General features: G+C 41.6%; 1 protein-coding gene across 1 annotated transcript; it reads left to right on the top strand.

The window, feature by feature from the left end:
* Positions 1 to 550: 550 nt before the first annotated feature.
* LOC133903610 (uncharacterized) lies at positions 551 to 6,412 on the top strand. The gene is made up of 2 exons (XM_062345032.1): positions 551 to 774; positions 4,247 to 6,412. The coding sequence occupies exon 2, from the start codon at positions 4,257 to 4,259 to the stop codon at positions 6,384 to 6,386; it is 2,130 nt and encodes a 709-aa protein (XP_062201016.1). The 5' UTR covers positions 551 to 774; positions 4,247 to 4,256; the 3' UTR covers positions 6,387 to 6,412.
* The last annotated feature ends 11,413 nt before the right edge of the window (positions 6,413 to 17,825 follow it).

Genomic DNA, 17,825 nt, shown 5'->3' on the forward strand with positions numbered 1-17,825 from the left:
GCCGAGTGTATTCCACGGACACTCGACAAAGTGTCCTCGTGTTTGCCGAGTGTATCCCTGAGACACTCGGCAAAGAGGCCGTTAACGACTTGGCACCGTTAGGTCACTTTTTTTGTCGAGTGTCGTATTTGGCTCTCGGCAAATATATTTGCCGAGTGCCCGATATAAAACACTCGGCAAACAGTGGTTTGCCGGCACTGTGTATGCCGACAGTGGTATGCCGAGTGTAACACTCGGCAAACACGTTGCCGAGTGTTTTTAGGCCTTTGCCGTGTGCCCTATGCACACGGCAAAGTCTCGAAATCCGGTAGTGAGGGTATCCCGTGTTCGAAAACATATCTTGTGTCAAGGAGTTGGATCAGTCAAATTAGAAAAGTGGAATGCCCGCACTCAAAACTCTCATTTGAAGATAATTTATGGTAAAAAAAAAATCCCTCGAGGACCCTAATAGAAGCCACATCTGACATTTTTATGATAACCGGCGACGACGGATAGAGCTCCCTTCTTGGGTACTTCATGAGCCAGAAATCTAATACTAAATAAATCGAGAAATGGGGCCCGTCAAGTCGTCGAGGGGCCCTCTTCCTTCCTTCTTTTGTCTCAATCTGGGCGAGAGAAGCTTCCTGGGCGAAAAAACCAAACGAACCCAAATCCCAGTGAAGCAGTCCCAGGCTCCCAGCTCAACGGTGGTAGCCGCGTCCGGCGGGAAGCTACGTCCGGCAGCCTCCGTAGGTGCATCGTCTTCTTGTTCGCTGTCGCCAGCATTTACCCGTGGTAATCAAGTAGCTAGCCTTTGATATTCCCGTCTTTGCAACAATTAATACGTCTTCTATCCCAAGTCTCAACTAGGCGTAGAAGCTCCCATTTTTCAGCATTTAGAAGGGGAGTGATATTTCCTCTTCCATTTTCCTAGAATGATATGCTATTTGGTTTAATATTTCGTCTACTATTTGAATGCGTCTCCAAGCTCTAAGTTCAGATCCGTGGAGAAAATAAGGTTCATCTAGATTCATGTAAGTGAAAACGGACTAGATTTTTTTGTGCTGCGAGGCTCATACAAGGACAAGAGTGGCGATACCTGTGTGTTGGAAGACTGCTTACTGCTTAGATGCAGGCATGCAGCAGATCTAACTAGAAACATGTTGCCGCAATTACTTTGTTTTGATACGATTCTTGTGTTTTCAACAAACTGTCTATTATTCACTAACCATCTGCCAACTCAATTTTAGTCCAAGTCCTATTTTGCAATCGTTGCACACCAGTTGCAACAAAGTGAATTAAAAAATGTTCCGATGAGTTATCTCCTATATTTTGCAATCAGTTTGCACAATGTTCAGTTTGAGTTGGAACATTTGTATTCTGGTCATCTATACATTTTGTGGGCAGGCAATCCAGAGTTGGAACACCTGTTTACTAGAGCTCCTCCAAATTACAGGTTGAATCCGGCCCTAGGAGGTCTACCAAATGGGGCCTTAGATGTAACAAGGGTAAAACAAGGTTGACACATTTCCCCTAAAAAAGCAACCAAGCAAGACAAATGCCTGGATTCACTCAAAAAAAGACAAATGCCTGGTATTAGAGTTGCCATACAGCTTCTTCATATAAAGAATGAACTGAAGGAGTCATCCCTGGAATAATTTTATTATTCCTGATTAAAAAAAAGTCCAAAGGCTGCAGAAAGAATCTTGTCCAAACTCCTTTCTTTTTCTCCACGACTTTCGATGCGGTGATTAGCTTTGAGTATGTCACTTTGTTTTGTTTTCCTTTGAGTAAAGGTCATGTTTTCTATGGTTTCAGCTATGGATACGCTTTGAGTTATGTGGTTCGTTCATTTTTTGTTTATTAAATGAATTTACAAAGGTGGGTCTTCTATGTAACAACAATTGGCCATTGTATGTGTTTATCGTCGCTATTTTATAACTCTTTTTTTTTGGGTATTTTATGACTCTTGTTGCTTTAAATTCTTTTTTTTTTCAGTTACTGAGTTTCGTAATTTATTGAAAAAGAACAGGAGAAACTCTTGCCTCGTTTTGTTTTTCAACCCAAAAGTATAAAATATTTTGCAAACACCCGCTCAACTATTACTAATGGTGCAAAACACACCTCTTGGCCCCAAAACCACCATGGTTTCAGATGACTGAATGTTTCGCTGACATGTACTCCATTTTTTTCTTCCTTTGTTTGCTGATTTGTGTTGAATAATGTGGCCATAGCAGCAAGTACATGCGCACATGGACAACCAGCTGAAACTGGTCCACGCCAGCTAAGATTACTGTGTGGTTGCGGGCCAACGAGTGTTCTCCACCAGTTTGATGAGTTGAAGGCTGTTGTTTAAACTATTTGAGAGTTCAGAATTCAAAAATGGAGTGACACAAAACTTCAGTTTGGAATAGTAAACTTGTTCTGTTAAAAGAGTTACTTACACTACTTGACACGATAAGTTGATGACTTCGATTAAAAGGATTCACTCATCCAGCGTTCCTGTTTTATTTACTGATCTCCTTTTGTAGAACAGTCCAATTTTTTGTTTTGTGTTTTCTGAAGGTCTTTGTCCAATGTCCGTGCAGGGGAATAAGATCTCGCATTATCAGAGTCTTCCTATGCACATACAATGAACATGAATTCTTGTTTCCCAATGTTTTATCCTTCCAATAAGAATGCCTATTCATTATTTTCTCCAAATGGTGAGTAGCACAATCCATAGGCAGGTAGTTTAAAGATACTGGTAGTCCTACTGCATGTCTGTAACAAAAGAAGGAAACCGTGAGTCATCTGTCAGCTAAGAAATATTGCTCATTACGGTTAATTTCTTGTATATCTTTGTTGCTTGTGAACTCTTTATCGTCTGCAAATTAGTTCCTTGTAATTTCCGTTAACAAATATGCTGACTGTTTTTACCTTACGCATTTATAAGTATAGAGTACGAAGAAATTGTGGTATATCATCCATGATATAATTTGCTACTTTGTGCATCCCATTATCTCATTGGAGAGCAAATTTATACTTTCCAAAAGCAAACTTGAGCCAGCGTTCTTCGAATCACCATGGCTTATCCATCCTGCCATTTTCTTCTTTCTGCGGCAGTCAATACTGGTACCTCTCGCATGTACTGGTAAATAAAATTTAAAGTGAATTGCACAAAACTACAAATATTATGCTATTTATAACACAAAATTATATGTATCGTGTCTAGTAACATAAAACTACAAGTATTGTGCACTAATTTCACACAAAACTCAATTTTAATTAGATTCATATAAAAATGGTCTTATGTTTCTCAAAAAATCATAAAACCTTTTGTACGTGTCCATAATCCATGTAACCTATTTTAATTGGATTCACTCAAAAAGCATGTGTAGATTTTAAACTAAAATTCTCAAAAAATGATACTTTTATAACTCCTAACAATTGTTAGGGCCTCAAATAAAATCCTAAAAATATGGAAAAACTCACTAATATTCTTCTTATATGATGGACTAATTTCTAAAATTATCTTTAGCTACAAAGTAAATCACTTTATCACCATATAACCTAGGCCTAAAAATAATTTTAGAAATTATTCTATCGTATAAGAAGAATATTAGTGAATTTTCCTATATTTTTTGGATTTTATTTGAGGGCCTAACAATTGTTAGGAGTTATAAAAGTAATCTTTTTGGAGAATTTTAGTTTAATTTCAACACAGTCTTTTGGGGTGAATCCAATTGAAATGGATTGCACACGGATTATGGAATATATACAAAAAGTTCTAAATTTTTTGAAGAAATATATAACTATTTTTTGAGTGAATCTAATTAAAATCGGTTTTTTTTAAATAAGTGTACAATACTTGTAGTTTTGTGTTACTAGACACAATACTTGTAGTTTTGTGTTACTAGACACAATACTTGTAGTTTTGTGTTACTAGACACAATACTTGTAGTTTTGTATGTCATTGTTACCTAACCGACTTAAAGGGTACCAATTATAAATATGTGATGGGCTTTGGGACGCATATGCATATTCCAAAAACAAATTCTAGACTAGGCAAAACGTAAATTGGATCAAATCCAGATTTATCAGTGTACATTGATCGGTAAAGTTTTATACCGGACCCACAGATAAAACCAATATTTCGGATTTACCGTTGGTAGTCAGCCAGTAAAGTGAGTCATGGTATCCTGCTTTATATACTCTGAACAAAATTAATTCCTTGCACCGTTTTAGTTTGCAGCTTGAACATAAATTGGCATGTTTGCATTTTCAGTACAGGAAAAATGGCTGGAGGGCTAATTCACCTCTGGAAAGAATGGGAGATCCAAATACTGGTTCTCCTTAGCTTCACACTGCAAGTTTTCCTCCTCGCTTTTGCAAGGATCCGTCGGCGCAAAGGCTCTGCTTTGTTGAGGATCCTCCTCTGGCTGGCATACCTCATGGCGGACTCAACTGCGATATACACTCTTGGCCACCTATCCCTCCGTGCCAGATCAGGCGAGAAACAACTCGTCGCATTCTGGGCACCATTGCTGCTACTGCACCTCGGTGGCCCGGACACAATCACTGCCTATGCCTTCGAGGACAACCAGCTTTGGCTGCGTCACCTTTTAACTCTTGCAGTGCAGGTCATGGGGGCTGCTTATGTCTTGTACCAGGCCGTTGCAAGCCAAAGGACCTTGGTCCTACCTTCCCTATTGATATTCGTTACTGGTCTCCTAAAGTATGGGGAGAGGACATGGGCGCTCAAATGTGCTAATATAGACAGCATCAGAAGCTCTCTTGATGTGTCGGATGACAGAAATCGTCGCCAACCTTTCGACGGACGGGTCAGAACAACAGAACTGGATGCAGAGGAGGTTCTGCTTGGAGCTCACTACATGTTCAATGCTTGCAAGAGTCTCTTTGCCGATGATTTGATTACATCGGGGCCTGAACAAGACGCCATTGCTCAGGGCATACAGTTTAATGGTGGCAAGTACATGTACGAGTTGATTGAGATGCAGCTGTCCTTGATGTATGACATCCTGTACACAAAGGCTGACGTTATTTACACTTGGTATGGCTCCTGCATCCGTGTTATTTCACCTCTAGCCACTTTGGCCGCGCTCTTGCTGTTTGAACTCAAGAGTAGTTATGCTTACAAGAGAGTTGATGTCATTGTCACTTATATTCTGTTGTTGGGGGCCTTTGTCCTGGAGATCACATCTTTGGTCAGGGCAATAGGGTCTTCTTGGACATGCGCGTTCTTGCATGCTCGGAAATGGGATCGGATCCATGGTGCAGTTCTGTGTCTTCGTCGGCTGTTCGGGGCAGCGAGCAGCAGAAGGTGGCTGCACTCTGTTGGGCAGTATAACTTGTTGGATTTCTGCACTCGTGATACGACCGAGCTAAGGAGCAGGATCACCAAGAAAGTGGGACTGGAGGACTGGTGGAACAAACTCCATTATTCAAGCACCACCGGGATCTCAGACAGCATCAGGGACTTGCTGCTGGAAGAGATACCAAGAAGACAACTAGGCGACATGAGGAACGCGCGGGGCAGGTGGATACTTCACCGGAGGGGCATATACGATGATATCAGATGGAGCGTCGACGACATCGACTTCGACCAAAGCATCCTCATCTGGCATGTTGCCACCGATGTCTACCTCTGCAACCGGCAGCAAGACGCGGATCGTATCCAAAATGCGGAGCGCCTGGTAGCCAAAGCAGTCAAGGAGCTATCCGACTACATGTTGTACCTCTACGTTGTCCACCCCTACATGCTACCGGGCCCTGTCCGCAAGAGCCGGTACGCTAATAACTGTGATGATTTGGTGACACTTTGGAAGGAACACTCAACTCAGTCACCTGACCAAGACAGGGACAGCGAGCTCACACCAAGGGAGAACCTTGCCAGATATCTTTACCGTGAGTTCCGTGACGCTTCCGACAACGATAGCAGTCCTCCAGTCTCCATTCAAATGGAAGAAAAAAATCCCCATGATCTCGCTTACATCGATGGAGCTGCGCTTGCTGGGACGCTGCTTAGTCCCAACTCGGGCATACAGGACGTGATGGAAATGATTGCCGGAGTGTGGATCGAGATGCTGTGCTACGCTGCTCGCCACTGCAGCGAGGTATCCCATGCCAAGCAGCTGAGCAGCGGCGGTGAGCTGGTCACTGCAATGGAGCTACTGGTGGAATATACTGCAAAGTATGACTTCCATCCTCATGAAATAGATGACGGTGCGCCAGCCCAGATTTCTATGGAGAATGGCAATCCTAGCGGAACGGCAGCTGAGGTATTCATCGATCTTGACAACGTCAGTACAGGCGCCGCAGGTGAGATAGTCGAGGAGCATGACGCCATGAATGGTGCGGCAAATGAGACCGGCGAGGGTCACCCCGAGGGCAGGCCGAATGCATAGGCATTTGCCGTGATCTGTGATTTGACTTACGGTGTAACTAATTGTCACTTGATGTGGTTAAGTGAGCCATATCCATGTACGTTCTAACAAATTTATACAACTACTTGTGTTTGATTAGAAAACTGCAACGAGAACTTAAATGTTACCAGAATACGCTGGAACCTTAAAGGGAATAAGTGAAATCTGAATTTCTTTGGCTCACACTTTTAATAGTACAAAATTATGCAATGCAACGGAACTACAATCGAAAACTAGAAATTACATAAGGTTTGATTCCAAATTCCTGTCCAAATAAACAAAACAAAAGCCAATGAACGAACAGATAAAAATTGAAACAATTCATCCTCTCTCTCTCACACACCTGCACCAACCAATCAATAGATTGTAAATCAGCTCTCCTCCAAATATGAGCCAACCGAGCTGCTGGTGGTCTTCAAGCTCCCAAGCACTAAAATCTCTTCTTCATAACACAAGCACTGAAATATGAGAACAAAATGGGAGTGGTGACATCATGCGTGCTGCTCCTTTGAGTCCCCATCATGGTTCATGTTGATGATTCGTAAACCACCGATCTTACGAGCTTGTGAATGAGGTAGGAAATATTTTCTATAGTCCACTCATAAAGTACATACAAAGATTTATACAGGTCCAGATCTTCCTTAAGATAATAGTCATACGCCTTATTTGTCTTGTATTGGTCTCTATGACTGTTTATAAGGAGGTTCTTGGCTTGCCTAGATAGATCTAAACTTAATCGAGAGGTCCCTTAGTGTGTAGCAGTGAGGATCCCTGATGTAGATAAGTAACACAAAAAGCTTGAGGGCGCAAGGCTTATGTTGGCTTAAATGGCTTGAATGGACTTCAATGGGCTTGTCCTCCGCATGGTTTCTTGGTTCCGTATATGTAGAAAGGTCCTCATACCACCTTTGGACTCCTCTTTTATGATTCTTAGAGATAAACTTTCCTGTTTATGAGATATCCTATGTACAAGTGGGCAGTTTTCATAAGTCTAGGGATTCCCCTTCTAGGCACACAGATATACCTCAAGAATATAGGAAACCCTAGGGCTTCCAAATACGGTAGTTTTATACTACCCATTGTCAAGCCCCCATCAGTACATAAAATGAGGTTTTGACGGATCAAAAACTTGGTCAACAAAGATAAATGTTTTGACCGACTGCATCCTCGAGTTGTAACTCGAGTCCCCGGATAGGATGGTATGAGATGTTAAATGTGACAAGACATTAAAGCAGGAGAACGTGTCCCCGAGTTGTAGTCGGGACCGTTACTGTGCAAGTCGAAGAGCCATTCAGAGCCTTTCCGCATCGTATAAAATGAGACTAAGGCATCCCACACGATGTTTACTTCCTCCATCATTGTTTCCCTCGAGCCTTCTTCTCTTTTGTATCTAGCTTGACACCTGCAACCGCCACCAAAAACCCTAGATTCGTCGTCTGCCTCTTTCAGGTGCTATGGGCCGCAAGAAGATTGATATGGCAGAGAGTTGCGCTGCCGGTGCTGCCAAGGCCGTGATTTTGTGTTGTCGGAATCCGAAATTTAAGAGGAGGTCATGACCTGGGCGGAGCGCAATGAGGTCATTCCCTTGCGCCTTGATCGCCTTCGCACCAGCAACGGGTGAGACAATCCCCAGTCCAGACACCACTTGGACTGTCGCATTTTTAGATTTCTTCCGCTATGGCTTTCGTCCCCCCCCCCCCCCTTCTAGCTTCTTCCTCCAAGTGCTCTGTTTCTACAGTATTAAGCTCATCCATCTTACCCTCAACTCCATCGTCATGCTCAGTGTCTTCGCACACCTGTGTGAAGCCTACCTGGGCATGCGCCCTTCAGTTGATCTCTTTTGACACTTCTACCTCCTGAAGGGGTTTTCAGGTATGGGTGCTGGCGGTGCTGGATTGTGCCTCTGAGAAGGGAAGTCGATAGAGTACATCGGCTTCTCTGCCAAGAGCTCCTAGTCATGGTGGCGTAGAAGGTGGTTCTACAGCCAGCAAGGCCTACCTAAAATCTAGTATCGAGGTCTCGCGCCGTTCGTAAGGCTAGCATGGATAAAAACATCGAAGTCCACCACGATCACTCGGACCCTCATCACCGAGATCCTAGATCTGAACGAGCAGGGGTTGACAGCTTGGGACATTGCCAGAGACTTCATCAAGTGATGCCTATGTCCCCTGAGGTCAAGGATTTTCAGTGCTTGGGACTATAGGGCCGGAGAGGACCCAACTCGAAAAGGTGAGACAGGTACCAATCTATCCCGACTAGTTATCTGGGGTATTGTGGTCATATCTTTCATGAGTCATTCTTATTCGCAGATATCTCCCATATGAGGTGGAGTGGAGGAACAAGTCCCTCTTCAACAACCCTCAAGCCCAACCGTGAGAACATTCCGATCCTCATCATTTAGATGGAGGCTAACGCATAGGCCAGGATCTTGTCGATAAGCCTCGTGAGCCTTTTTCTTTTATTTCTTCTTCCTTTCGAGTGGTCCAAATCCAAGGTGGTGGTCGGCACAAATCATGAAGTGATTGGGACGTAGATAGCCCGACCTAGAGACTAAGAACGCGGGCATTCGTAACGAGGAGTCAAACGAGGTTGATATGTGGGAACTGTGGGCCCAGGCGGAAGAGGAGGTGGCGAAGCCACGACACCAGCTTTGTCCTCCAGTAGGCGGTGGTGACATGCCAGTTGAGGATGAGGTCTCAGTAGCCGGAGGTTTGCTGGTCAGCGATCTAGTGTCGCCACCAGCTCCGACCCCGTGCCTTCAACCCTGGCTATAGCACTCGAAGCTCCAGCCCTGACTTCGGCTCCTCAACTTACTCCTCCAGTAAGTGCAGACTTCTTGCCAAACCCTTGTAACCATGGTAGTTGATTAACTTTGTCACGCGGATAGGTGTTAGACAAGGATTGTGGAAAGGTGATCATTGGCATGGGTGCTTTGGTTGTCATGACCTTGCCCACGCCAAGAGCTATTATAGGACCAAAATTGACGACTAGAGGGGTGTTAATAGCCGCATCAACAAATTTCTTTCGAAACTGATGGCATTCTCCTATTTGATCACCCAGTGCACCTCAAAACCTTAGCGAAAGCAAAAACACTAGAGAGACTATTTAAGAAGTAAAGTTCTGAGGCAACATGATTCCACATATGGTATATGGCCTATAGGTTCCATTCAAGACCATTTCATGTGTCTTTGTGCAAAAGCTTGCAACTTTGAATCAACACGAGCTACCTAGAGAAGAAAACCCCAAGTTTATGGAATAGAGACAAGGGAATTCAATACCCACTTATACATATATGTGTGCGAATTTTATGCCTCTAACAACAAAGAGAATGACTTCACAAGGTGCTGAAATTTCAGCCAAAAAACCAAAATGAAAATCACATCCAAAAGGAAGAACTTGCAACAAAGCACGGAGCCAGTAGCAGGAGACTAGAAGGAGATGAACTCGAACATGGGCGAAAACTTGCACTTCATTTCAATAAGAGGTTAGTTCTATTGTAGACATATTACAAAGTATTTTCCTCTCTCAAAAGCTCTACCGTATTACAAAGGCTAAGCCTATCCTCTCCTCTCCTCTTAAACCCTAGCTCTCAAGCATAAGTGACTGGCTTACCCTCTCTCAATAGCCACACACCTCTATTTATGGGCCTTGGGAGCTTTCTTGGATGCCAAATTTCCTTATTCCCAAAATACCCCTCACTTACAATGGCCTCCTACCTACCACGGGGCATTTTGGTCCATATTTTTGCTCCATCCATCGAACGGCCATGACACCTTCACGACTTAGCTGTGCCTCGACGCTAGCTTCGTGATAATGCCAAACCGCAAAACTTCTTCGCATGCTTCTCAAAGCGTGACTCACGGTTGCTTGCTTTGACCTCAAGCAAGTATCATGATGTCAACGTGTGTACTCCGTCTTGCGATCTTGACCGCCGGCAAGTCTCTTGCACTCTCAATCCCTTGGGCCACCTTGTCACTTGCACCGACATTCCCTTCGCTTGACTTTATCACCATATCGTCTTCATCCTTTCTTTCAAGCTTTACTTGACCTCCGTATATACAACTAGGATCACCCTCGACTCCGCCCGGCCTCCTTGATCATCCGGCACCAAATTCCCCTCTTGTCCCTGATCATTCCGCCATCGACCGTCAAGTTGCATCCATCACCTGCACAACATTAGACAAGAAAACATGCTTCTCCAAATGCATATAACTTCATCACACGTTAGTCCAAATCAAATCTCTGTTGAAAAATACAGTCCAAAGAAAAACTTGAACACCGAATGTTTTGATGTGTACCCGTCTCTGAACACTGGATCATCCGGTGTGTGCACTAATTTCTCTGTTGAAAATCTTCTAGAAAACCCTCCAGTGAAGTACAAGGTTCATCACAAGATCATCCAATGTACAATTGTATCATACCTTATTTTTGCAACATATTTGTTAAATGATCCAGTGAAACCTCCGGTGAGAACTCTCCCGACACCAGAATGTCCGGGGTATGCATCTCCACCAGACTAGCCCTCTACAGCATCTCTGGAAAAAATAGTCCGTTAAGCACAAGCCTACAACACCGGAACAACCAGCAATTTGTGCCAAAAACATCTTCTCTGCATGAAAGTCCAGCGCTCCTGTTTCCCTCACATAAGACCATCTAGTGTACATATGAACTTCAGCATCTGAAACAAAATGGTTCGGCATTCACTTCCATCTCATCGCCGGAACATCCGGTGAGATCCAAATATCTCACACCAGATAATCCGGTGAGAACAGATTCCCTGGACTTATGCCAAATCCATTCTACACTCCAACTTTGGTTAGCCATACACAAATACATGCAAATACAAGCTCAACCCAACCAAGTTCAACTCAAATCCAACTTTTTCAATGACTCATAACCTACAAACCAAGGCACTTATCCACTTGGTTTCTCAGCTGTAGTACAGGTGGTCGCCCCTCTGAAGCCATCCAAGAGAGTGGCCCCTCTTTTTCCCATTGAAATTGTCCTGAGGCTTGAAGCGACCCAGGTATGGTTGTTAATGTGGATGTCTTTCTTACATTCATGGGAACACAATTTTTAGCCCCTTTTCGTAGGTTTTTTGGAGCACCAACACCAGCCACCGAGCCTCAACAACCTCAGATCCAGGAATTGAATCCTCCAAGGGACACAGGAAAAAGTCCATCGAGCCCTCGTACTTGCTGATGAAGGTAGGGGGTGGAGGTTTGTTGCCTGAGGCAGATGCAAAGCTGATCCACAGTGTGCTCGGAGACATGCACTGAAGGGATGGTCAAGGGGGCCCAAGCTCTAGGTGGACGTCACGCGGAAGAGTTCACGGGCACCTTTTTTCATGGTGAGTGAATCCTTACAAGACAATCGCTTAAATTAATGAAACCATATGTACTGACATGATGCTTTGCAATTGACCTTGTCATGGATGCCCACACGCTCTGCAATGATGTTCAGCAGGCGAGCGCCTGGATAGCTAGATTCGAGGGGGAACTTGCCGAGAAGGACCGCCAACTAGATGAGATGCGCCTCCAACTCTCCCAAGAGATCTCCGAGAAGGAAGGGATTCACTCCGAGCTGAAGAGCAAATCCAACAGTAAGCCTCTGAAATCTTGGATACACCATGCCTTCTCTTTTTCTTCCAAACTCTATGTTTTTTCTTGAAATCCTAACTGACAAGTAGGTTGTAAATCAAAATTTTGAATATGACCCATCTCTCATGAAGGTCTCAAAAAGATTGAACCCCAGTAAAAAAACACTTAACGGTAATAGTTGAATTTTGTTTATTTAAATGGGAAATGGTGAGAGAACAAATTTCTGGGAGGATGTGTGGGTTGGTGATCAATCCTTAGCTACTAGGTTTCCCAGACTTTATAATCTTACCTTTAACAAGAAAATAACAGTTGGAGAGGTGTTTGAAAGTGGCTGGGCTTGTCTAAAATTTAAAAGAACTCTAGGAGATTTGTGATGTTATGTATAATTTGTCCTTGCTTGCAGGCAACAACTCTAGGATATTTATTTGTTGTTATGTGTAATTTATGATGTTCAATGGATTGTAACTAATTTCTAGGGAAATCATGTTGATTTTTTTAATTTGTTTGATAAATCTCTAGTAAGTCTGATATCTTCGAGAAATCGGGTTTACTAGTGACTTCTGGTACATTTTATTTACCGGTAAAGTTTTTCCTGCTCCGCATAGCCATGCCCCTGATGCCACACATGAGCCAAAGTCAAGGACGCCGCTAGGTCCTGCCACCTTGCAGACTTAAGCCACCACATCATCATTGTGTCCTTTGATCACTTTAAGATTTGAGATGAAGCATTGTGAGTCTCTTCATGATTTCTTTGCTCACTTTAACAAAATCCTTAGCAATTCGTGTGATGTTAATGCTACATTCACGGATGCTAAAAATGCTCGTCATTTAGACATGTGAATTTGAGAGATGAAAGTGAAATCAATTAGAAAATCAACTGTCATGAGTACACTTACTTTGGATATTCTTTACTCTAAACTGATTCTGATTCTTCTTCATCAAGCTTTGTTTATCCTTTTTGTCTTCACTAACCGATAATCAACTTGAGGAAATTTCTAAAGGACATTTAGTGATACTCTCTACTCGTATTAAGAAAGCTTTCTGGAATGTGAGAATGAGGAAGAGGGAGAAGAGAACCTCTAAGATGCTTTGATTGCATTGAACTTAATCAGAGAAAAATAAATTGTCCTAAGCTTGCAAGTATAGCATCAAGTGAGAAAAGGGAGAAAAAGAAGCGCACTTTCAAGATGAAGAACTTTCTCAACCGCAAAGTTGTGTACAAATTCTTTGGGTGCTTAAACAAGTCAACTTGAGCGCTGATGATTCGGAGAGTAGTGAGGATGACACAACATCCAAGAGCAAGACGATGCGTGACTTGATGAGGTTATGTCTCAGGGCAAGAAACAAGGAAAGCACCACCGAGAATGAACTTGACAGCAATGGTAACGAGGTACTACATACTTATGATTATTTGTCTACTGTTGTTGTTCATCTTGGTACACTATTAGGGGAAAAAGGAAAATTAATAAACATGATATTTTGATTGAATCACTTAATTCTAAAATTGCAAAACTTAAAACTTTGATTCCTAATGATAATGATGCTTGCAAATCATGTAACTTAATTTATCCTGAGTTTACTTCTCTTAAATATGTCCGTACTTCAACTCTTGAGAAACTGAAGATACAAATGAGAAAAAAGAAAAACTTGATGTGTTGAATTGCAAAGAAATTAAAAATGCTAGTTATTAAACTTCTGATTTGCTTGATTCAACTTCTTTTTCTAGTTGCTTAATTCTTGAATTGAAGTTGCATGATACTAATGCTAGAGTTTCAAAATTAGATAGTGATATGCTGACTCGTGAGGTTCTTTCATGCTCTAATTATCATATGCACGTGTGCTATTTTACACCTAGGGTATTCAACACCCTGACTCAACATAGCACAGCCTAAGTCGCAGGCCCCGCGCATGCCCGCACACACCCGTGTGCCACCATGTGTCCCTACAGCCCGCGCTCAACCCCACGCACTGCGCCGCACGCCATGTGTCCCCGCGCCTGCTCGCCCACGTGCGTGCTCGCTCTCTCATGCACCTCGCGCCATGTGTCTAGTATTTTAGTAGTCCAGTAGCGTTTAGTAGTTCAATAGCAGCCTTGTAGTTGCTCAATAGTGTTTAGTACTTTAGCAGTCTAGTAGTACTTAGTAGTTTTAGTAGTCCAGTAGTGCTCATTAGTGAAATTTACTATGATTTGGATGCTTTCAGTAGTTTTGTTTAGTAGTTATATCAGTAGTTGTTTAGTAGTTTCAAGCTATAGAAAATTAGTTCAGTAGTATCATTAGTCGTTAGTAATTCAATATTCAGTAGTTTCAAGTCATAGTAAAAATGTTCAATAATTTATGTTAGTAGTGTTAGTAGTTATCAGTAGTTGCTATTAGTATCAGTAGTTTATTTAGTAGTGTCGGTAGTTTGGTCAGTAGTTATCAATAGTTGCTAGTAGTTTGTATTCAGTAGTTTATTCAGTAGTGTCAGTAGTTATTCACTAGTTCTAAGTCATATTAAAATTTGTTCAGTAGTTTCTATTAATAGTGTAAGTAGTTGTCAGTAGTATCAATAGTTTGTTCAGTATTGTTAGTAGTTTTTTCAGTATTTATTTTAGTAGTTCTTAGTATGCTGGTCACGCCTTCAGTGGTCAGTAGTTGCGCGCGGGGCAGAGGTGCGGGGGAGGCGGCACGTGGGGGCGGGGTGGGCAACGTGGCAGACGCGAGGGTTGGGGCATGGGTGGGCGCGCCACGTGGCACGCTCTGGTTGCACACGGCGAGTTGGATTGGCAGCCTGCTGTGGCGGGATGGGTTGTGCCAGCTAGGGTGTAGAATAGCACTACTATCTATGTATATATATATATATATATACACACACACACATATACGTATATATATGTATATATAGGAACACTAGTATGTACTCCCAGGAGTACATACTCACTACTATAATATACCATATAAATAAAGTGGATATACTCCTTTATCACTATGAGTATACTTATATACTCATTCTAAGATACTCCAATGTAAACTACATGAAAAAATTTAAAAGAGGTCCATCAATTTGAATAGATTTTGATAATACCTTTATATTCATACATAAAATGTAATATACTCAAAAAAAATGTGAAAACCACATAAAAGGGTAAATAAGTATACATACCATTTGGATGATCTTATATACTCACATACTTTATGTATATATCATTTATCACATGAGATACTTCGTATGTAACAAGATACGTATGTGGGAATACATACTCCTGAGAGTACCAAATATGTTTCATATATATATGCAGCTATCACTAGATCCTCCTTTTATCAAGCCAGACATTAGCAAGATTGTTGTATTTGACTAACAAAGGAGACCAAAAATACAATTTCAACCTGTAATAGACTTGCTAAATAGATTAAGTCGATCATTTCATTATTCGCTCTAGTAATCTTCCATTTAATTGAATCTAAGTCTAGTAATACTATTCATAATCATGCATAGGGTAGACACACAATACTGTAAGGACATTCTTCAATACCATCCATACGTGAAGGAGTTCAATGTTCGAACCAACTTTCTGGTACATACAGAATATTCATGTCTCCAATTCCTACAAAATGACTAGTTACATGCCACTGATGTTTCATATCTTTTTTCAATGTAATAGTTAGAAATCGAGTAATAATTTATATTGCTTCATGCATGTGAGTTCAGCCACATAATCAGCAGAGACAAGGTGCTCCAAGATGATGCAGAGATATGTAAATACATATTTATGCGTACTTCTCAATTTCTATACGTGTTTCATATGATTGATTTCTTTAACTCTTCTAATGACAGCTAATCAAGTTGAACACAAGTAAACTCCTGCAACATCACATCAATACTATTCAAGAACAACTTATCGGGTTCATCAATAGTAAGGTGATAAGTCCAAAAGTGAAGTTTTATGAGCTAGCATATAGAACGCAACCTTCAATAAGCACTCGAGACTTGCCAGAGTTTGAGAACTTTAGATAGTAAGAGAGGTCGAATTGCTAATTTATTTCCCTTGCATGAATGTTTTCAAGTGAATCCTGAGATTTTTAATATCTAAAACAAATTATGAGTTAGAGAATTTAAACTCTGCCCCCATCAACCAAGAAACATTTGTCAATGACATGTGAATTGTGTATGTATATATGCTTTTTGAATGAAATGTGTCGAGTTAGAAAGATCTGTGATAAATTATGTATGTATATATGCTTTTGTATATGTGCAATTTTTTGAATATGCAAATATGCTGACAATAGCTAGATTTGGGGTGGGGGGTTATCACTACTGGTTCATGTAATGGATTAGCAGTGATAATCTAATAATCATTGTCAGTTTATTACGTGAACCGGTAGTGATAGTTGGGTTATCACTGCTGGTTCATAGTATTAACCAGCAATGCTACGTATTATCACTACCGGTTTTGAAGCTAGCAGTGATAATCATAGATTATTACTACGGTTTCAAAAACTGGCAATAAAGTAGTTTTTGAACCGACAGTGATGAAGGTTCCTATAGTAGTGATTCGATCATGTTATATGTTGCGTCATGATTTTCCATATTTAAGATGTACTTATCATGATTCATACTTGTGCTTCAAAGAACATACTATGATAATTCAAAACTCAAGTATCCTATCACCTTGTCTCCCTTAATTTTTATTGGTTACTCTATTGAAAGGGAGTCATTGTTTTTATTTCTTTTGAAAGGGAATCAATTTTAATTCTTTCGATGGACCTGATGGGCCATGGGCCAAGACCCCAAGAAGCCATATGTCTCAGAGATTCAGATTATCTGTATGGGAGATCGGTAATTAGCGATGGCCCAAAATGGTACTTTTTTGGGCTGAAAACACAAAAAAAAAATGACAAACGGTCGGAAGTGATACCGTTTTCGACTAAAACCGATTCCGAATAAAACAGTCTGTAGTTTTTGAAAATTGTTTCTGATAAAACGGGAATTACCAATTTCGTTTTCATCCCTACTTATGGGTATCATAAGAGTAGCATTGAAAAAAAATTATAGACTTGTAATTATGTTGATGTAAGAGTATTTTACAGTACCTACTACTCCTCGACATACCAGGTAGTAGAGACTAAATCTAACCATCCATTCACAATGTGCATTGTGGACTTTTTATTTAACTATAACTTTTCTCATTATCCGGTTCTTCTTTATTACTTTCCAAGTTGTTGGCTTCTTTGTAATCTAGCAACTTGATCATTCCGTCACTACTTAGAGAACCCATCATAAATAGCATCTCATCAGTGTGTGTTCAGCTAAACCTCCATTGATGCATCATCAGTGCCGGTTTGTACCAAACTAGCATCATCAATGCATCACGTGGTTTTTAATAATCATCACTGCCGATTTATAATAAAAACCAACAGTAATACTAACACTACCAGTTTTTAATACAAACCGGCAGTAAACTGATAGATAGACCCAAATTTTTGATGCATTGTAGTTTTGGCTCGGTGGTCTCACATCCGGCTCATCTTTTCTCTTCACGTTCGGCCCGATTTTTATCTCTCTCTCTCTTCTCTCGTCGGTGCCCAAGTCCCTCTCTCTTATCTCTTTCTCTCGTCTCGGTGTAGCAAAGGTGGGGAAGGGAAGGGCGAGCGTGGTGACGGCAAGATCCACACGGCGGCTTGCGAATCCATAGTGGCGGGGTCCTCCACGGCGGGGCGCGGGATCTCGACGAGGGGCGAACGACAAATATATGTGCGGTGGGGTCCTCTACGGCGACGGGTCCATGGCTCAGGTGGAAGATAGCACTACTACAAAATCGAGCATATATGTTCGCGCATCA

The sequence above is a fragment of the Phragmites australis genome, chromosome 21 (assembly GCF_958298935.1).
Source record: "Phragmites australis chromosome 21, lpPhrAust1.1, whole genome shotgun sequence".
Taxonomy (NCBI): domain Eukaryota; kingdom Viridiplantae; phylum Streptophyta; class Magnoliopsida; order Poales; family Poaceae; genus Phragmites; species Phragmites australis.

Excerpts from the sequence above, each read along its gene's own strand:
- LOC133903610 (XM_062345032.1), top strand. The coding sequence starts at position 4,257 with ATGGCTGGAGGGCTAATTCACCTCTGGAAAGAATGGGAGATCCAAATA.